The sequence below is a fragment of the Anguilla rostrata genome, chromosome 2 (assembly GCF_018555375.3).
Source record: "Anguilla rostrata isolate EN2019 chromosome 2, ASM1855537v3, whole genome shotgun sequence".
Lineage (NCBI taxonomy): Eukaryota > Metazoa > Chordata > Actinopteri > Anguilliformes > Anguillidae > Anguilla > Anguilla rostrata.
The window spans coordinates 52,980,161-53,002,963 of record NC_057934.1 but is presented as its reverse complement, the minus strand read 5'-3'; the positions used below and the strand labels follow the sequence as shown (position 1 = coordinate 53,002,963).

Here is a 22,803-nt window from a genome sequence, read left to right as displayed (position 1 = left end):
ATCTCCAAGTTCACAATTGCGCTGTTCTTGATCATCAAATTCAATCAAAATATGCTTGGTGACTTGTATGCATACATTAAAAATCATAAAAAATTGCCAAAAAAAGAAACGACAATATCAAATTAAATAATTAAATTAAAATGTATATACATTAGCCATTAAATCATATTCTGTTGACTGACGAAAATTTTGAAAATAACCATACAGCACAATGAAGTTTGGAGTCTCAGCTTGATAGTGTCATTCTTTTTTGACCAAGGAATCATAAATCCCAGCTGTATTTTAACAAGTTGGACCATTATGTCTGTGCCTCAAATCCTCATTATCTACTTGAAGCATTCATTTATTTATTTATTGATTTAGAACCTCAGACATACAAACTTATGAAAAGTTATGGGCTGACAGTTGAACAGGGCACGAAGCTCCTTTTTGCATAGGTTCTATTTGTTTTTTGTATTTAATTAATAAATACAATGAAGGATACTTAAGATGTTTATAGTTTTTCTAATGACCTGCTGGCTTAAGAACTGCTGTCAATCATGTGTTTGTGGTATAAACAAAAATACACTTCATGGAACTCCCAAGCAACTTGTTCAAAATGGAAAACAATGATAGCCTCTGGTACTGTAAGAAATTAAGTACTGAAAGGTCTATGCAGTAAATATACAGTGCCCTCTAAAATTATGAACACCCTTGATAAAGATGAAATATGCAGTAAAAGGAATAACTTAGCCTGTAATGGTCAGATGTATGCCTAGGATCATGACCTTGTTGAAAGAACCATTTGAGATTTAAGATAGAGGGAAATAGGTTTTTGGCCTAAATGTCTTGGTCTTTGCTGGTGTCCAGGATTCCATTTACCTAAACAAGAACTAATAGATGCAATACATCCCCATAACATAACAGTAAAGATCCAATGCCAAACTCATTTCTGGTATGCATGGCCAAAACGCTAAATTTTGGCCACAATAGTTGGGTTAAGCTAGCTAGCTCCAAATGCTTAATTTTGCAGGCTTTCCTCAATACAGGTATATGCTTTTTATGGGAACCATTCCAAAAAGACTGTTGGCATGGAAGTGGTGTCTCATGGTAGATTTAGAGGATTTATGTCCCCAGGACACAGTTAAGTTTTGTATATCTCCAACTGTGGCCCTGTATTTTCTTTTCTCCCAAACTATGTACCTCCCTGTGTGGGGGGACTATATGCATTTGCATTCTCATCACTGTTCTATTGTTTTAAAAATTCTTATGCGAGAGCTTGGATTCTTGATTCCTTGTGGCTGATAAGCTTGTGTATACAGTATACAGTATCTGGTATACGCATTAAATCATCACTTCGAAAATCATTTCCATATTAATGCACTCAAACATACTGGCTGCATAAACAATGAGGATGTTGAAGGAACAATGTTACTTCTGTCTGGAAGCTTCTGAATTTTTAAAGCTGGATTTGAGTGGGTGAGATGTGTATCATAGTCCTTAGGGCAGGTGACTTCTGATTTTTATGTGACACCCCTCATGCGGGTAGGGGTTCTGATCCAAGCTGTGGAACTTTCTTTGCCATAATAACATCTGTGGCCCTATCTGCTTTTTACCTGATTATAGCAAATGATTGTATAACATGATGGGGGACTGTTGCTATCTCCATTAATTTAAATTCAAATTCTACTACAAATGGACATAGGTGCTGATCTGGCTATACTACGGAATGCTGTACCTTTCAAGTGCACTGATCAGAAAGCCTGTGCAGCAGTTTAAAAAGCAGCAGGACGTGTTTGGCCATCAAATTTTTGTTGTATTTTATTTAAAATAGGTGTGAATAATTGTGACACCTATCTTTTGGGGGGGGGGGGGGGGGGGGGCACTTGTAATTTTTCCCAGAGTTATTTTAGTATTAAATAATATAATCCTCTATATAGTCCTCATTCATTATTTTTTTTGCACATGCAAAATTCATTATTACCTGTAGGCTATTTTTGTTTTATGCAGCCTTCTTTGGTCAATGAACAGCTGAACTATTGTACTGTAAAGAGAAAAAAATTTAATTGTGAAAATACATAAATTTTATTCAGTCAATTGTGTAACAAAATCTTTTAACTTCTCACCCATTAGACTTGACTTACATTTTTTAGACCTTTCCAAGGAAGGGAAAACTATTTCAAAAAATAAATTGGTTTACTTTCAGAAACCAGTGGTAGGACAACTGTCATACTGCTGGTTTTCTGCATTCCGTTCTTTATTTATTTGTACTTGGTGAAGCTCTGAAAGAAAAAATAAATACATACATAAAACCTGCATAACTACTTTTGTCTGCCAACAGACAAAACTTGCACCACAAGTGTCTCAAGCAGGAAAACATAATTTCTACAGAAACCACCCAGTCAATCATTTAATCAGTCAAAGAATGAGTGATAGAAGCTGTGCTTTCAACTGCAGCCAGAAAAGCAGAATTTACACCCATGAATGTGATTCATCTTTCAGTGGATCCAAATTTAGAGGCATTTGAGGCTGAAATCAATAGTAAATGGCTATATACCACACAATGTCTACAGTATAGTAAAATACAGTATTAATGGTAAAGAAATAATTCAATTTGGGAAATAATATATGCCTAAAAGCATTTTTTATTATAATGGTTTGTTATAATCTTAAAAATTGAACAAATGAAATAGAATGAAAGTCTGTCCCGGTCTTATTTTTATTTGTTTGTTTTACAGAGCACTTGCAGAGATTTTGAGGCAACAAGGACCCATTCCAATATCTCAATATGAGCGTGAAAATATTGCAGCAATGGATGGCTCGCCCAAAGAAAATACACCTGTTCGGACTTCTAAAAACCACTACACCCCAGTTCACACATCAAAATCAAATCACGGTAGGTTTACTCTCATAGTTCTTTGCCACACGGTTTGGATAAAAAAAACTAATTTGGTCAGCTAGCTTGGCCTCAATTCAAATTTTTATTTCACGTTGGCTTCATCAATGAAGAGTTCTATTAATTGAAGTACTGCCTGGTGACCTCTTGCAATGTTTTTCTCTTGTCTTTTAACATTTCAATATGCTGTATCAAGAACATGTAATATTTGTGACAGATGTAAAACTTGGGGAATTCAAAAGGCTATAGCTCAGCTTGAGAGCCATCAATAATATCACAAAAAAACTTGGGAAAGGGGAAAGTGACCACATTTGAAAACTATAAAAAATATTCTAGTTTATGCAATGTGGGGTTAAATGTAATCAGGAACAACAGTTTCTTAAATGAAAACAAAAGTTATATTCAAAATGTGTATAAAACATTTTGGAAAAGGTCAAAGTCTGGGAAACCTATGGATAATTAGGTTATAGCTCTAATGCGATAGCCTACAACTTTTAACTTCAGCCATTTTGCTCTCAAATATGTCAGTAAGAAAAGCTGCTATTACTGGTAAACATTAAGTAACTATTTATATATCCCCAATGTTTTGAAATTACTGAACACTAGCACAAGCCAAGTCCAAACTGCATGTATTAAGGTCCATGTTCACTTCTCTAGTGCCACACCATTCCACTCCTGCAGTTTTTGGACATGCCGACATGTGCTCTTGCCAGGGTCCCTGGCAGCTGTGTGTCTCTCTGAAGTGCCTGTGTTAACAGCCAGTAATCATTAGATTTGCGCAAGTGAACTGCTTAAAGAGTTAATTATATTGCGTGAGACACATCAGCTTCCATCCCTGACAGGGTGTAAATGATGTGTCTGTCCAGTGCACCAAATGAGGTGAAACCGAAGCGGACTATTCAGCTTGTTACAACAACATGGCGGTTGGCTTGTGCAGTGCAAATCAGTGATATTTGTGCATAGTGACTGGAAGCTGTGGGCAGACTATACTCTCTGTGAGTGTCTCCTTGTCTCGGAAGGGGGGTAGGTGTGGGTGGAGAGAAAAGCTCTCAATGTACACAATGCTGTTCTTTGCTCTGTAGGTCAGACCTGGTGTCAACTGCTGACCCTTCTCCATCAGCAGCACTGTTTTCCCAGAAGTAGTCATTGCATATTGTCAAACCTAATATTCAAGTGACTGCAAGCTCATTAAAAGCAAAAAACTACTTTTGTGGGTTGCATCGTATTGTAGATGATAATATCGCATACTCAACAGAAGACTTGGAAACACAGTAACCAGCCCAGTTAGTTATATATATATATATATATAATGAAATAGCAATAAAAAACCGAATTGAAATTATTCTTATTATTTACTTCAAGCAGAAGCTTGACCCCATGTATATTGCAAAACTTAAATCCATCTTTTGGTGTGTGAATTAGATCATAATTATTTATGATAGCAGGAGTGCCTGCACCTGCACCTGCTAACAGCCCCCAGAGGAATCTAATGCACACACTGTGAAACATCCAGGAAGCCCTTTTCATGATATGACATTTTTTTTAACCAACAGGTTATGCACATTGGACTACATAAAGAGTACTCCTAATTATTTGACACAGAAATACAAACTGAAACAAGAGCTTTCACAAAATGTATCAGATTTCATTATCCTTTCAATTACATTCTGTAATGCCGAAACTGTATTTTCCGGTTTTGCTGATTTTCCATGTCAATACTAGAACTCAGTCTTTGAGTTAGACATGTTGTACAGGTTTGACAGGTGGCTTGCTAAATGAGATGGACACAGCAATGGAAACACCTTGGTAGCAAGTATATGAAAATGAAAGGCACAGGTGTGCACAGGGACATGGTTACCTATAATTATGGCAGGTATGGCTGCAAGATGAGATCTAAGTAACTTTTAAAAGAAGAGTAATGTTATGACATTTTTAGAGAGAGCTTAGTGACAATGACAGCTAAATTTGCAGAGGTTTCACAAGCAGTGGTGTCTAAAGTGACAATAGCATGGAGCTTTGATTGAAGGACATCCTCAGCAAAGGGCAGCAGTGGGAATACTTAATGACAATTATTTCTGTGCGTTGCTTCAAAATTCAAGGAAAAACAAGAGCGCAATTGACAGATCAGCTGACCTCAATTCAGCTGTCACTCCAGTTTAAACTTGGGGTGACAGTAGTTTCATCATGAAAGACTGACAAATATGTTTTTAAAATGTTTCTCACCAATATACCTCATTCTTGTTCATAAAAAATAATAGAATAGGATAACCTCTGAATAATTGTCAAAATGTATAATGCATGATGTGGTGTGGTTACATTATTGCAGGATGCACAATGTTCATGATTCCTTGTCACATTAACTTCTATCCTAACGGAGACAACAGTCTCTTAATGTGGTTGTATCTCTTGGTTGATGATGCAGGTTCAAAAAGGCTCAGATCTCTCAGTTATCTAAACTGTGCATGGGAGAATAATTTAGAAGAAAATTCAAATAGATCCACTTCTTCCTCATGCTGAGTCCCCTAAGCCTGCAAAATTGTGAGTACTATTGCGATGCAAATTATGAAGGCTTGAGAAAATATCAGCTCTTTCCTGAAAAAAGAGATTTGTGCTGCAAGATTTGCTGTCTCCAAAACCCTATTCCTGAGGATCAGCTGGTGCACTTAACACCCTACCACCATGTCCCATACTTACCATTTAGTGAATCACATCATATGAAGATATGTTATATTTCATATATATATATATATATATATATACACTATAGGACCAAAAGTATCGGGACACCCCTTGGTCTGGGGTTGTATTTCATGGTTTTGGCTCAGCCCCTTTGTTCCAGTGAGGGCAAATCTTAATGCTAGGCAAATCACATTCTGGATGATTCTGTACTTCTTCTACAGGCTGGGGTCGGTGTCGGCCCTTTGCTGTTTCAGCATGACAATGCCCACGGGCACATAGCAAGGAACATACAGAAATGGTTTTCTCGAGAATGGTGTGGAAGAACTTGAGTGGCCTGCACCAAGCCCTCACCTCAACCCCATCCAACACATTTGGGATCAATTGGAAAGCTAACTGTGAGCCTGGCCTAATCGCCCAATCAGTGCCTGACCTCACTAATGCTCTTCTGGCTGAATGGAAGCAAATCCCTGCAACAAAGCTCCAACATCTAATATAAAGCCTTTCCACAAGAGTGGACCAAGTCCATTTTAATACCCATAATTTTGGATGATATGTTGGATGTCAGGTGTCCACATACTTTTGCCCTTGTATTGTATCTGCAATAAGGCTATTGCTTCAAGAGATCCACTCTTGCACTATGCATAAAAATTGCCTGGATTATTAAACTGTGATTTAATTAGTTTAATTTAAATAAGCCATGCCATTAGGCATTTTGGAAATATGCAGCCTTTACATTTTTATTGCTTGCCAATAAAGACAGTGCTACATGGGATATAAATATATATGCAGTCAGTTTGCTTTCTCTCTGTGGGTTTTAAAAGCACCACATACATTTCCAATTGAATGTTTATATGCTGACAACATCTGACTTTTAAAATATAATTTAATGTAGCACTCACCTGTGTCTATGGACAGTTTTATGGAGACCTTGCTTAATTGACTGTGGTATTGTTGTATGTCTCATATGATTATTTAAAATGAAATGTGACAGACCTGGTGGCTGGAAAGTCTGAAGAACCGTGCCAATCCAAAGTAACTTCTATAAGGTGGATGCCAGGCTGCAAATGCAGAAAACTGAGCGACTTGCATGAATTTTCTGGTTGAGCTATCTCAAGACTTTAGCCTTTCACATTCAATTTGGAGCCTCACTGATGCATTTTGACATGTTTTCTTTCCTGCTTCCCTCTCTAGCATGGCCTCTGTTCTCTTTCTGTCTGTAGCGTATTTCATGTGATTGTGATTCAATTGAAATGATCATATAACAGGAAAACAGCTATAGTGCCTTGGTCTTTACAAAACATCTTATAAGTCTGCTTTTCCCCAAAGCGTTCATAAAACCTAGTTTTCAGTTCGGCAAGCTCCGGGTCTGTTTCAGGCAAAATGTGTCATTTTTTGTTTAGGTATCTTAAAAAGAATGAATAGGTAATGCTTTTAAGAAGTGATGTAATGCAGCATATATGCTTAAAAATGAGTATACGGAATATACAAAATGCTAAAATTAAGCTGTATTTAAATCCCAATTATCCCTTCATTGAGTAAATCACTTTGCTCAACAAAACCTTATGGTAAGAAGATTATTACTAGACAGGAATCTTACATTGGTGCACAAAAGCTGATGCCATTGTTTACTTTGGCATCATGCACAAGGTGATGGGGCAAAAATAAAAGAGGAAATCTGAATTGCAGAAAGGATAAGCTGTATTTCAGCCAAAGAAGACTCACCATGTTTATATGCACACAATAATGTGATTATTGTCAATATTGTGATCAAGTCAAATGATGGTTAATTTGGCAAATACCAGAATCGGAGCCAGAGGCCTTTCCCTGCAAGGTTAGTGAGGTACACATGGATTCCCTTGTCCTAACACATTTAACAAAACTTGAGTCATGCTGCAGAGCTGCCCGTTTTTATTTGTCCTTTCGTACATTTTGTAAAACAGGCAGCTTCGTGAGAAGCATTTTGAAATCAGAAGAGAACAGAACACCTTGTTCCAAAGGACTTCATTGGTGGCAGGGGTAATGAGCAGGCTACCAATTCTTTCATCCCAAGCAGCCCACTCACAATCAATCCCAAAAAACGAGCTGCAAGGTTCATAGACAGCAGCAAATATCAGGCACAGTCATGCACAGTGCTAACACATTAAGAAATCCGATTAAGGTTTTTATGCATTCTATAATAATGGGAGTAAAATCTGAATACTCTACATGTATTACAGTGATTATGGTTACTTTGGTAAAGAATTTAATCAGAGTAAGGTTTTTACATGACCTCATGTCTTTTCTTGCAGTATTGTCTTAACCACATTTAAACTGAATTGTTTGCGTGCGTGTACAGTAAAAGTGGTCATTGAAAATCAGAGCATGAGGCTGTAATAACTGTAGTGAGAGGCATCCCAGGAGGATGAGGTGATAAGACAGGAAGGTCAGGGGCTCTTTCCAAGAATGATCAGGGAGGTGACTTGAAAGGGCCAAGAGTAGACAGGGCCATCTGAGAAAGGTGGATGTGCTTTGTCAAGGTATGACGATACACGTCAGTGCATATTAATAATGCACAAAAATCATTATACCACATATGATACCACTTCTTCGCTGAAAAAAGGCCTCATTGACCTTAGTGTTATGTGCCCTGTGCTGAAGGATATATTATTGACCATTTACAATTTTAATATTTTACCTGGAAGAGTGGGCGGATGTGGCTTTTACCCCAGAGCACTAGCTTTTTAAAACTTGCTACACCGTACAATCTCCAACTGCCCTTCAATCTCCACCAGCACCCGAGTGACCTTCAACGTACAGGCATGATTCTGGCAGCACATCACAGACCATAAATTCTTAATACATAGCCTGCCATGCACTTGGTGTCAATGCACCTCTATGAGTTGACAAAGCTGTCTACGGGCGAAAGGCATGATTGTTCTTCTGGAGGGCTTCAAAATAATAGGGCTATCTGGTTTGATATAGTATCGCACAGCTGGACAATGTTCCTCTGTGAACAAAAGGCTTTTGAAATAAGGGAAAGGAAAGACTATAACATTTAGCAAATGCCATGACTTTTTATGCCACATTAAAAAACACCATTTCGTTGCTTTTTGGAAAGTGTTGGTGAACTTGATGAACTCATTAAAGTAATACCCGACCTTGCAAAATGGAAGAAAAAAGTGAAGTAACAATTCATTTTATTGAGACAAGGGTAAGGAAAGATATTTACTTTACACTTTTGGGTTGCCTAGAACTGTTTCAAATTGACAGAGAATTCCATGCTCTAGCCAAACACAGGGACTGAAAGAAAATAAATGAATAAACTGGTAAAATAAATATCTTTTTAAAAAACTGATGTAACTTGATGTGACTTTGAAGGCAAAATAAAACTAGATGGAATTTTCATACATCTGCAAATAAGCTGTTTTATTCCCAATGTAATGTACATTGAGTAGCAAGGCATAAATTGCTTAGGGTTGATTTGGCTTAATGTTATGTAAGCAGACCTCATTGGCCCAAATTAGTCAGCTGAATTGGGCAAGACTGGTGAATGCATCAGCTGTCCCCCAGCACATCAAATTTAGCTGTATTTGTATATTAATTGACAGAGAAGTGAATTATCTTGCTGGCCTCCCTGTGCTGCACACAGTTACACCAATTAAAAAAGTTAGTAAACCTAGAAAAGGCCTTAACTGTATATGGCAAAGTGATATTCTTATCAGCTTACTTTATTTAGCTGGCAAGCCAATTAATATGGGCCAGTGAATATAATTAATAGTGTAGCCTTGAATGGAATTATATAATAGCTAACAGTTTTGCTGTGATTTGAAAACAGCCCCCTGCTTAATTGGGCTAAAGTGTATTCCAAGTTGCTTTCTGTATTATACCAAATGCATCCCTCAACATTTTATTCACAATTTATATGAATAAATGATCTTATCATTGAATTCATATTTATTGTTTTGTGCACATAGATTTCTGTAGTTATTTTTGTGTGCACAATGACTTCTGTTGTTGGCTGTCTGAAAATGCATAATATAACATTTGAGGAACTAGTTAGCAGTCGGCAGCCTGCTGTAATTTAAAACCTAAAATCCTGTACCATAAATAAAATGACATTATTAATACGTATCCATTCATAACAGACAGGGTTTTATTTTTAAAAAGGTCAAAATTAAAAGCAGCTGGCAACAACATATGTTTTAGAGGGGAACCATGGATTATACTGTATATATATATGTAGAAAGACCATTTTGAGTTACACCAATAAAAATAACTTGACATGGCCAGGATGTTGCTCAGTTAAAAAAAATAATAAAATCCTGATACATCTTTTTTTTTCTTTTAATGCTTTGAAGCCTCCAGGGGCACATAAAATAACAGGCCATAATGAAATGACGTCCGAGATGGTGCATAAATGGCACTAAAATGGGAAGCAGACTCTAGACAAGGGCAGCCCAACCCAGTCTCTGTGGACGTTTTTACATTTTCATTCCAACCCTAAGAAAGCAGACCTCATTTGATAGCTAGAGATCTCATTGAGCTGCTAATTAGTAGAATCAGGTGTGCCAAATTAGGGTTGAAATTAAAACCAACGAGATGGTAGATCTCCAGGAACAGTGCGATGGATGCACTGTGAATTTCAAAATTAGCCAGAAGTGGAAGACACAATTGTCGCAATCCAGCTATTTTTATTTTTACGTTGATCAGTATATGACCAATATATTTGTGTTTTCCAAATGGAACATAAATAATTTCTGCTATTTTTGATGTCTGAAAAAAAAGAAGAAACCTTAATACAACCTCTGTTATGTGAAACGGAGTACAACAAACATTCGCCTGCATAACTCACATTAACCAAAAAAGGTTAATCTGTAAAGTTTAAGCTATCAACCATCACAACCCGTAACCTGACAAGACAAGCATGCACAAAAGTAATTACAACAATGGAATATTACATCAAATAATACTGGCATTCTGAGTATCTAAAATCAGTGGCCTCCACATTGCACAATGAGTTCATCAAAGTGCACGACATTGTGTTGCATTGCTAATGTCTGTTAAGGTGACTACTGTATATTGTTGATGACAAGTATTCCAGTCTTAAATTTACAAAAAGCAATTCTAGATTTCTGTATATCTGATGCTGTCTTATTGTTCCCAGGAGGACATTACACGAAAGAAAATGTTCGCAGCGGAGGGCACGATCTTCACAATTTTATCTCCTCGGGGTTTGTGACGTTAGGACGAGGACATCTAAAAGGTAGTGTGTGCATCTTCATTTGATATTGTATAACAAGCCTTCCATTAACAGAGCAAGCTCCTTTCTAGATGGCAAACTGTAATGCCCTTGACTTTGTCCTTTACTGCTCTTGTATGTGGATGAAAAGAGCATAGACTTTAGCTCAGAGGAGGCTGAGAGGTGGCGTGGCTCTGGTGATTTTTAATCTTTAGCTGAGTGTGTAGCTAAAGAACTGTGGTCCTCCAGCATCCTGTTTTTGAATGCTTATTTCATAATGGACAGTAAGAAATGTAAAATAGGAAATGTACAATGAGCATTATTTTCACTTCTTAGGGTCCTTGCCCTGTTCCAACCACCCAGTATAATGTGAAGAATGCATACACCATGTGATGTAGCTAACACCCTTATGCACAACTGACAACATAGCATGTCAACTCGAACGTTTACAAATAAACATCAATATATGAAACAAAACCCCTAAAAGGAACAATTAATTTTTTTGCAATCACAAAGGAAAACACTTTTTGAATAATTGAAAAATGAAAACACAATTAAGAAAACACTTTTGGGATTACTCCCCAGTAGATTGTTAAGATAATTGCAAGCAGAATACAAATGTGTGAAAGCAGGTTGAAACCAATGAGAAGTGTATGCTGTAGGCCTTTGTAAAAGGATAGTAGGATGTTAATATGCTAATAACCATAAAGCTTCTGACAGATTGTTCTTTGAGTGACAGGCAGCCCAGCAGCAACCATTATTTGATTGATTAAATAATCAAGGCACTAATTTTAGGTTGCACATGTGAAGTCTCCTTGTGCAGGGAAAAGACTGGCATTGATATTCACCAGACCTCTTTCACAACATAGATGATGTCAATACTTTTGTTATATGTTTATATAATATTAGTTGTTTGTCTTTAGTTTCCGTACACATTCAGCCTCAATTATTTTTTCTGGTGTAAAAACGGTCTTTCAGTTTATTCACGGTTAACACAATTAAATAAAATCATCAGTGTATTTGCAATTTTTTTTTCTAAATGTGAAAGGCTCTATGGCCTATAACCTTTCTTCCAAAAATAAATTGTTTGCCCAGGGTTTGCAAATTAAGACATGCAATGCCAACAACAATGGCTATTTCCAGCAGCACAGGTTCCCTAGCAATGTCCAACTGATTTTTTAACTGAGCAGGACTGAAAAAATTATAAGATGACTATTCTAGCAACAATAAACCTTTCTGTCTTTTAAACATTAAAATTACTGCATTGCCAAAATTATAAACTAGATGAATTTTTTCGCAACCCCACTAGTATCAGTGTGGAATTTGTCTGGCTCTGATAAAAATAAACAAGACCAGATCAAAACCTAGTATATGGCTGGACCTAACACACGTGATCCAGCCGATCAATGGTGTAACTTCATAACTCGGCCGTCCAATGGTGTAATTTCATCAGTCAGTCAGATCACTCAGTCACTCAGTCACATACATTCACGTTTGTAGGGCTGGCCCCGCTGTTGCGGTCCAGCCAAAAAAAATCAATAATTAAACAAAACATGTATTTGTATTTATATTTGTATTTGTAAGTAAAATATCCATGTTATACTTTGTGAAATGAAAGATTAAATGTTGAGCCATATAGCTGTGTAAAGATCTTAGTCTTTGGTTATTGCCAAATAGCCATGGTGGGATTGTGTTCTGATATGGGTTCATGATTCTGCTGCTGCTGGCTATGATAGATCTATCAGCATTTCCTGGGCCTGCCCCTCGAATCAGTGCTGTCATCTCATACTGAGTCCATCCCTGAGGACTCAGCCCAGTCTCTCTCTTGTAAGCCTCCCATGATGACTGCCTGTCAAACCAGCCGTCCTCAAAAGGCTGTAAAGGCATCCTCTCAATCTCTGGCTCTTCCTTAAGAGCCTGGTCCTCATCCATATTCTCTACATCCACATCTAATGTCTTAAAGTATCACACTCATTCCAGAGTGCAGATATCTCATCTTCATTTCCATTAATGCGGGTACTTACATTCACATAATACCATGACTAGTTTTAATATGAGGGAGTATTTGCAGTACCTTCCAGGACTTAAACAAGGCCTTTTTTCAAGCGGTTGTTATACACATTGAAGAATTAGTCATACTTCCCAGGCTCTAGGGTAAGATACCAGGTCCTTTTCTGATGGTTCATGATAACCTCTTTATGATGCTCAAGTCGTGGTTTCGGCAGACACCCTGCCATGATTGGTGTGCGCAGGCCATTTAAGAGGAAACAATGAACAGGGCATCTACTGAGCAACAAATCGTGCACTGTTGTCCCTGGGACAGTCTTCTTTATTGTTAGGCATTGATTCAGTCTCCTACTGGATACTTCAGTGTGAAACATTGTCTACTTTAATTGTACATCTCCAGTGATAAATTGCATTTTCATCTAATTTTGGTTACAAATGCACAGTGAAACCACAATATTTGACAGTAGGTATGAGGTGATTTACATATACCACATGAGAATGACAAATTAAGAATAACCTGTCTGTAGTTGACAGTTGTCAGCAAAAAAAAATAAATAAATAAAATGAAAATAGACAAATAAAAAAATAAAATATGCCTCTTATCTGTCTTGCTCTCTCAAATGTGAAAACTCTATAAAATGTAAGTTGAAATTCATAAAGAATACATGTGTTTCAATTACAGAGAAACTGTGCACTATTGTCCAAGAAAAAAGCTGGACAGGATATGCAGGTTGCATTGTTTGTCCAGAGCAAACTATGGAATATTCTTTCCATCTCGTAAAAGACACATCCTCAGTGAGACAACATTCAAAGCGAAGCAGTGATCAGCCAAGGAACAGGTGGCTTCTGCTAAACTTTGTATTTTGTAGCACTGTTCAACCATTGTTTTTGTATCATTCATGTTCCTTTGGAAAGTCGGTTCCCTTGGTTTCAGATGGACTCCAATATGCAGTTATTGATGGGGTGGTGTTTTTATCAATATAGTGTGATAAAGTGAGATCCATTTTCATTCAATGTTCTCCCTGATAATAACAATGATGGTCTCTAATAACAGAATAATTGCTTACGTACAAACCATGACGAAAGCACATCCATTAAGGAGAACATAAATAACATAAAACATGCAAAAAAACTTTTTATTTATGACAGTGTGATGAATGATTCATCATATTCTAGTGTTTAGGCAATGAACCAACATTGCTGACTAGTCACACATCTCCACTTCTTTTTTAGTTTTTGTAGTCTTTGTTTTGATGTGTAACAGAGGAAAATGTCAGTTATAAGGATTTTTTTCTGTGAATAATTCCTGTTCCAATAAGACAGACAGGAAAGCACACAGGCCTACATATCATCATCTTTCGTTAGCTATGACAAAAGGAAATGTAGACATGCAATGATGATTTAAAACTTGACTAGTCAAAAAATCATAATTGACAGAAATGCTAAAACAAGGACATATAAGTGCTTTTCTATTTTATCTCATATTTCTGCTTGATATAAAAAACCTTTTTTGATTACTTTTTTTTGTGGATCAGTACATCAGGATAACATCATTTAAACCGTTCTGATGATATATGCATGGTGGTGTGATATGCTATATGTGGCCTTGATTTTTGATGACTAGGTGACTGAATTGAACTTTAGAAATTATTGAAGCTTATTTTCATTTTTTTCTTGTTAGTCTTTTTAAAGTTATGCATGCCTACCAAAATAATGTTATTTCCTTTGACAGTGTTGAAGTTACATGCATGCTGCCTCACACTCACTTAGATTGCAATAACTGTACTATAAATTGCATGCCAAAGTTACAGACAAATAAATATAAGCGTAAATTATTTACTCCATCCATGTTGCGCAATCTCCAAAAAGGGATATCATTTTATGCGCATGCATCACTCTAAAATATCAAAAAAACAACTGCCTGTGCACATTTTAAATAGAACCTAGATTATAATATCATGCTATAATTTTACCTGCCAGGATGAGGTTTACCTGCCAAGAATAAAACCTTTGTCTTTTGAACAACAGGTGGTGGCCTCTTAAATCTACCTACCAAACTCACATTCCCGACATGATCATTAGAGTAATGTTCAGTATTTTCGTTGTAGTGCCTTAAACAGGAGACAGATAAGTCTTTAATTTCTGTAATGTCTGAAAGAATACTACAGGCAAGAATTCTGTCCTGATTGTGGTGTCAGATACACTCAGCTTTAATGGGTAATGAACAGAAATACATACTGAGTTTTCAGCAGATTTATTCAATGGAATGTCAAACAGCTGCCATATTATAAATACTTTTGCAGAGAAAATGAATAACTCTAAATGACAAATATGTCATTGATCAATATTTGCAGCAGTAAAGATTTATATGTTAGCTTTGAGAATTCTATTCATTTAGCTTTGCCATAAACCATTCATTGCAAGGCAGAGTTCTTCCTGCATCTCATGGAGCCAGTATAAATCTGTTGAGTCCCCACAGCTCACTTAGAGTCACAGCTCTGCATGGCAATATGTCAGACATGCACAAGTGGGTGGAAGGTCTTAATATACTCTACCCTCCTAGTGCATCCCATAAGCTTGATTTGTCTTCAATACCATATGCAGTAGGTCTGTTTTTGACTATACCAGTCAGTCTTAAACTATGTTAAAGTGCTTCACAAAATGTACTACATTCAGCCAGTTACAAATTTACCCTCAAGCATACATTTATACTTTCCTCAAGCATACATTTAAACTTTACTGCTGTCTCTTTTGGCCCATATATTTTTTCCCGTTTTTGTTGGTGTGTGTCCCATGTAATGACTTTTAAAAATTATTTTGTCAGTTTTCTTCCCAAGGCATGTGACTTCTTAGCTGTCCAAACCGTGGTAACACACAGTGAACCCTGGACCTGACCTCAACTTAATTCAGATGCAGCATGTCAGAAAGTGTATCTTGATTGCCTTGACTTCTATCAACCTTGATATTGAGGATGTTATGATAGCGAGGGCAAGGACATAGACGTAAATGCAAAGCAGATGCCAGGACTGCTTTTGATGAATTATTTAGCTTTTAATTCTGGTGTTTAGTTAATAATTTAACATTCTGTTCTGGTGCTTAATTGCACATAGGGATTTTATTTCTTTGTTTTCTTCTCCCCTGGGGAGCATGACTTGCACATCACAGTAAGGTCATGGCGAGAGCCAGCCAAGCCGCGCAGAGCACAGCTGGCTGTGATAGTGGAAGACAGCCCCTTTTTGCCCCTGGAGTAACCTGCTCAGGCCCATCTCAGCCACTGCACTGCTACTTCAGCTGCGGCAATGGGCGTTGTCACATATTCTGCAGCATTTCAGCCTGTTTGATCTTAATGGCAGAACTGAAGACAATGTGATAATCCAAACTGCCTGTGCTGTGACAAAGTGCTGATGTCTGTCCTTGTACACACTAGCTCTATTCACTCCCAGCACCATATTTAATTTTTTTTTCGTTTTTGTTTTTTGCAAATGTCAGTTGTCATATTTTTGCTTGCTTTGTAATGAGAAACCTGACACAAACTAAGATACTAGTACACTGACAACAATTATGACTGACTATTTTTCAGTTAATACTGACCTGTTCTACAAGATTCAAGGAATCTGCATGGGTGGAAATCCCTAATGGTGGCACCTGCTTCAAATTATTCAATGGATATGTTTAGGAGAACGTGAATGCAATGCCAGTAGTTACAGGAATTTAGGTTATGGACTTGTAGACACTGTCTGCCTGTGTGTGTCCCTGAGCAACACTATTTATCTATTTATTTATTTATTTACTTACTTACTTCAATGGAGTTCAGACTAAAAAAATGAGCAAGCCCTAGCTTGTTAGCTTAGACCACTGGTCTGTGAGGCTGCACGGTGAAGAAAGTGGGATAATATATGTCCGAGCTCACACAATCTAATACCACTAGCCCACAATTACATTTTTAATTGAACATTCAACATGAATTTAATTAGGGCCAGCATAACTGAATATTTCTATAACATTCTCAAAAAAAATATCCAAGTTTATCACAATTATTATATGTAAGTAGGATAAACCACTTTGAGGTGGTCTGTTATCAAAAAATGATAACCTTCACAAAGGCAACCCACAAGGTTCTTCGCCTCTACGCCAGTCATTATTTTTGGATAGCAGACCACCATATCATCAATCATGGATTATCTGTTACATATAGTATGCTAATTACCGATAATCAAACAAACTGGCTTTCCGAAAGCTGTATGTAATCATTTAATATAGTATGCTTCATGGTGTAATTACACTGTCATCATTTATCATGACGGTGTAGTTATACCATCAAGTAACTTATTTTGCCACAAAAAAATTAAATGACGCTGACAAACCAATTGAATAGAGCACATGTTAATTTCTTTAGGATTACTTGCCAAAGGATTATTCAAATAACTGAAGCTATTGCAATTGGAATTCTCCAAATGCATGCATATAAGGTCACAATGTGAGCAAAGGGGACAACATTCAACAATTTAAACAATCAGACATAGCCCTATAACTTTCAATGTGTCCTTATCAGTCAACTGAATTGGCAATAGAGACTTTTACCTGCCACAGATGGCAAATATAGCCATTTAAAGGTCAATTTTTCTGCTTTGGCTATGTGATAGTAATGAAGATAGCTGCTGGCATGAAATTGCTTCACCAAGTGCAAATGATGAGAGCCTGTGGCTGACCAGTTGGCCTTCTGCCACATAGGGCATACAATCAGAGGCAGAGACATATTCATGAAAACTGCAAAAAATGTGCTGCCATAATGTCCTTATTTCTTTTGGTTTATACACAACCAAATTCTGAGCAAGCACCTCGCTTTTGACATTGTGTTGATACTTAGGGATACTGTGTGGAGACAAATTATGTCATAATTAATTTATCATAAATACTATATGAGCATTGCACAAATCCTTTCAATGAATACAACATACTAAACGTGTGTTCAGTACTGCAGTTCTTTGTTCTCATCCTCCACTCTTTAGTTTGCATCATTTGTCTGTTCTTAATATGCCGCACTAAAATATATAGCTAATTAAATACAGCTTTCACCTGCGGCCCATCAATGGAGGGGAATATTTTTTATTTATTTATTGGCTTTATTTTTAGAAAAATCAACCTGATGGTGAAGTAAGGCTCATGACGTATTTATTCACAGACTGGCATAATTTAATGGTCTGTGACCATCTGTTTATAGCATAGAGGTTGAAAGAAGTTTGACCCCAGACAGTGCTGGCACATTTAAGTTTCTTTAAAGAGTTCTTTGAAGACTTTTGTGTAAGTCATATAGGCTCACATTCCCTCTATGTGATTGTATGCCAGTTTAAAATAAAATGTGTTACTTTTTACTCATCTTTTCATTATACTTTCTAGGCAACACATTTCTGGATATAATTGCACTTCAGAAAATAGAGAGGGAAGACAGATACAGTGCTATGCCTGCACACAAAGCAAGTGGGAGTATTTTCTCAGAGTAATTCGGTGTGTGTTTGAGTGTTTGCGCATGTGTGCTTGTGTGTGTGCACGTGTGTGTGTTTAACCCCTTCTCAGGAAACTTGTTTTTTAACACAAGCCCGAAAATGGCATACCCAAAGTAAATTTTTTACTGTTCTTTAACCCTTTTAACAACAGGCATAATGCTGATCTCTTCTGAAAGGTAACCCTTTGGAGTTTGTTTTCCAAGAATTCTAGAATCAGTTTCCAGAATTACTATAAATAATACTGAAACAAAGTAACAAAGCTGTTTTCACTGTCCTCCTCTGTAATATTCACTCAGACAAGTGATTTCTTTCAAGACATCCAAATGCTGAACCTTTAGACTCAGGCATTGCAAAATAAATTCTAGTTGTAAAATTCTAGTTGTATACCCTTTTAGCCATAAAATCTCAATACATTTCTCTGCATGCATACTGAAAAAGTTATGGTTTGTTTACACAGGAGAGACTATGTGAGTAATTATATGCAAGCCTAATAAGAAATCCATCGTTGGAATCGAAAGTTCATTGGCTAAAATGCTTGTTAGTCATCACTATATTATCTTGCCATTGGTTCACTGTATGTAGGGAAAATGATAAGCTATCCTTTTCGAGTCGTAGCTTGTGCTTAGCTGGTCTCATTGGCTATACTGGCCAGTATATTAGCCAGTACTGGTCAGAGAATCAAGCTGGGCTAGATATCTGGGCTCATCTTGTTCCAGAGAGTCTATACAAACCGGGAATAATAACATTTCCTATGTAGACTGTACTCTTGATGTATGTGCCATGGCGAAATGGACAATAATGATAATTCTTCCTAAATAATTGTTAAGTAAACAATTGACATTCTACCGATGTTTCTCCAAGTTTTTGGGACAAAAACTATTATGTGTTTTGTTCACTGGACCCTTGCCGTGATAAGGATACCACCTTTACCATGATTTGTGTTGTCTGGATTTCCAAAACACATAGAAGGTGGGGACCCCTAAGCCTATTCACTATAACATTGGGATCATAAAACAGTTTATAGAGATAGAACCGTGAGTTTAAACACATTCAAACGGTATATTGTGTGGCCAGATTAATTGAAAGTTTAAAATAACATCGCAATGAATTCAAATAAACCCAGGCCTGTGTCAGCTAAGGGGTTAACAATGCTATATATGAAATACTGGTCCATCCTTTGAAATACTGATCATGTTTTAGCACTCCTGCTGTCTGCATGAGACATTCCCCTCATTGCTTTTTTCCCCTATAAGTAACCATTATATTGAGGAAGACATAGGATTGTGAGTACCTATTAACTTACATTTTCCAAGTGTGCAAACAGGAAAATAATAAAATTACATTTAGATATAAAGCAAAACATTTCTGAACAGGAAAGCTGGAAGAAGTTCTGAAATAACTACTTCTAAGGTCACTTTTGATAGGTAACCCATTTGACAGACTTATACTAGTTTTTAATTAGCTAGTTCGTAGAACTATATGGAAAGTGACCAAAAATGACATTGATGATATCAATACCAACCAAATCAGCAGTAGCATTTGAGAAATTCTGCCATAAATGTTAGAGCCAATACTTATCCATCCCGGTGATGCAAACATTGCTGCTGCTGCCACCAGAGCAGGAGCTGAAGCTGTCAGTGGGGTAATGGATGTCAAACATTGACATGTGGCAGGTCAGTTTGTCATCAAGACTTCTATCAAATTTCCAATGTCAACTACCAAGTTAGATAGTAATTAAATTAGCTAGATACCAAGCTATCTGATAAATTCATATCACAACATTTTATGAATCTTGGTGACATTATTTTGCTGCTCACCTTGTATCGACGCAGCATAGCATTAGCCAGTTAACTAAACCTAGTTATTGCATCTTAATAACTATGTCTTCCTCAGTTTACAGACAAAGCTTACTTTTACATTCCACCCCCACGCAACCGCTTTTAGAACAAGTGATGATGCCTATACAGTCCATGGCACAGTCAGTAATGATAAAGTGACATCACTGCTGATATTTATTTATTTATTTTAAATATGTAAATGGCTTTGCTAATGACATCAGAAATATGGGCTGGGATTCAATCAACACTGGTCACAATGAAAAACATGAGTCACTTTCTTCACGAACACAGTTTGGAAAGTTCTGCACTCACTAAAACCTGCTAAAAAAGTGACTATTGTCCATGCAACTGTTTTGCAGTATTTGACAATGAGCACATTCTTCTGCTGCAGGATAATGTCGAAGACAATTTTTTAATAACTGCTTTTGCAATGACAGTCAGAATTTTGGAATATTTGTACTATCTTTGTTTGTCCTTAGTGAACTACCAAGTTCATTTTTGTTCTTATGTAAGAAATAAAGGTTGCCAATTACCAGTTTGTTACATGACTGTTGTGCCCAGAGGAGGGTAATTAAAATTCTGCTCTGGGATCAAATTAGGCAGCAATTCAGTGACTTAGGGTTCAACATTTAGAGTATCCTCAGCATAGACTCTCACTTAAATGTTAGTGTTATTTTTTTCTTAAGAAAAACTGATTGGTGGATTAATTTTGATGATTACGGAACACATCAAACTATATGTGTCAATTAAATATTGCATTTAACTGTAAGTCTGAGTTATGCTTTCTTTTTGTAGTTTTCTATATGTTCACTGAAGAGTTGCTATTGCTAAATGAATCTAAACAATCACACTGCAGAGACTGATTTGCAATTATCCTGTATGTGTTTTGACTCATCTCCATGTTACTCCTTTTTTTGAGGTGAGAATCCTTTACTTGGGGTTTTTGTTTAATAGGCAATACAGGATAATGCAATGCAAATATCTTAAAGCATAAATTATGTAAGCTCCTAACAAGATTTTGATGGACATGGATTCCAAGTCATCACTTAAGATTTGAGTCCAAGTTTATGGTACTACAATAAGATGATTGTTCTGCTTTTTTCATAAATGTAGTTCAAAATATACTAGTGTCCATTTTTAATATGTTGGCTGAGAGCTGTGATAAAGGTGGCATGCTAATTAGAGCATGTGAGCTTCTTCTAAGTGAGAAGAAACATCTGTTTTTGAAAACAGTTCATGATGAGGTCAAAGTGAAGCTGTACTGTGGGCACGTGTTGACAAGGATATCCATGACTTGGTCTGCTTTATAAAAGGGATATACAACTAAACTTGTGCTACACCATTGATATTGGAAAGGCAAGGAAGTTGGCACAATGTGTAACCAGCAAACAGCCTTGTTGTGCCAACAATCATGATAAAACATAGGTTCTTATTCCTTATGGCTTTAATGCATATCACACATATGTTTTGATGTTTGTGTTCTTTGTCTGCACTCTGTTGCAAAGCAAGTGCATAATGTCTGTTGTGCAGTAAGTGCATTTCAGGCTTAGAAGCTGATACTTTGTTACCCAATGTTTAGATTAGATGTTAGATTGAGCTCATCTATCGGCAATATCTTGTATCTCATCATATAATCTGAAATCTCTTACTGATAAAAGGAATAGGTGACCTCTAAATTAAACTTAATTTCCCAATATTGCATATGCAAAGCATTGCTTCTTCTTTAAATAAATAAATAAATAAATATGTTTGCTGTCAATGGAAAACTCACTGAAAAATGAAAGTATCTTATTTGCATGGCTTGATATCCTGCAGTCAGAAAATCAGGAAAAATTGATAAGCTAGCTGTTAGCAAGCATGAAAATTCCGGTGGAATTTGTGTAGTTATGATTTACATTTTGTCCCATTCATTAACACATTTCCAGCAAATGGCTGGGCAGAATGTAGTAAAAACATTCACATTTTCGCTTAAGGGACTTGATTGCGTGTGCATATTCGTAATTCTGTACTATTCAGAGTCCACTTGCGTTGATGTGAAATTCAGACTTGACTCCCATTCCAGAGTAGAGGTAATTGCTTTAAACAAAGATTCATTCTTAACAGTTTTATCTTTTCAAATGCTGTTGATTGCTTTTCCACACATGAATGTAATTCCAGTTGAGATGTGCTAAATGTGCTTGTCATGGTGAAGCCCCCCCCCCCCCCATGTATATTTGGTTGCTTTTAATAAAGCTATCATTTCCAGAAAGTGGGGTGTACCGTATGTTCTCATGAAAATATTTATGATAGCACTTGGAGAAGACACATCACATTAAAGTTCTGTCAGCTTACTCTTCTCTGTACATGGCCATGATGGACACACCCCATCAGCCAGGCCCTTCCTTCATGATGTTATTTATTAGTTCAGCTAAAAGTTAATGCCATTCAGTACCCAAGCACAAGCAATCATAAAGCAATCATACAGATGTAGTTCAACCTCTGTGGACAAATTTTCCCTCAGCTGCCAATGGGACCAACAGCAGTGAAACAAGGGGTTCACAACATATTCATCAACCATATTGTATAATGTATATGTGTATGGTAGTGTGAGACCGGGGTTTCATTGACTATACACTGCTACAGCTGAACAATTCTGCATCTTTGTTGCTATCTTTAAAATGCTTGAATAAATAACCTACTTTA

General features: G+C 36.7%; 1 protein-coding gene across 3 annotated transcripts in view; it reads left to right on the top strand.

Annotated features, from left to right (window-relative positions):
• LOC135248424 (protein shisa-6) overlaps positions 1-22,803 on the top strand; it is an 89,103-nt gene that overhangs the window by 4,787 nt on the left and 61,513 nt on the right. For all 3 annotated transcript variants that reach the window (XM_064323066.1, XM_064323063.1, XM_064323065.1), the window contains exons 3-4: positions 2,718-2,875; positions 10,698-10,796. In XM_064323066.1, the coding sequence (XP_064179136.1) occupies positions 2,718-2,875; positions 10,698-10,796 (257 nt within the window). The remainder of the gene's footprint in view (positions 1-2,717; positions 2,876-10,697; positions 10,797-22,803) is intronic.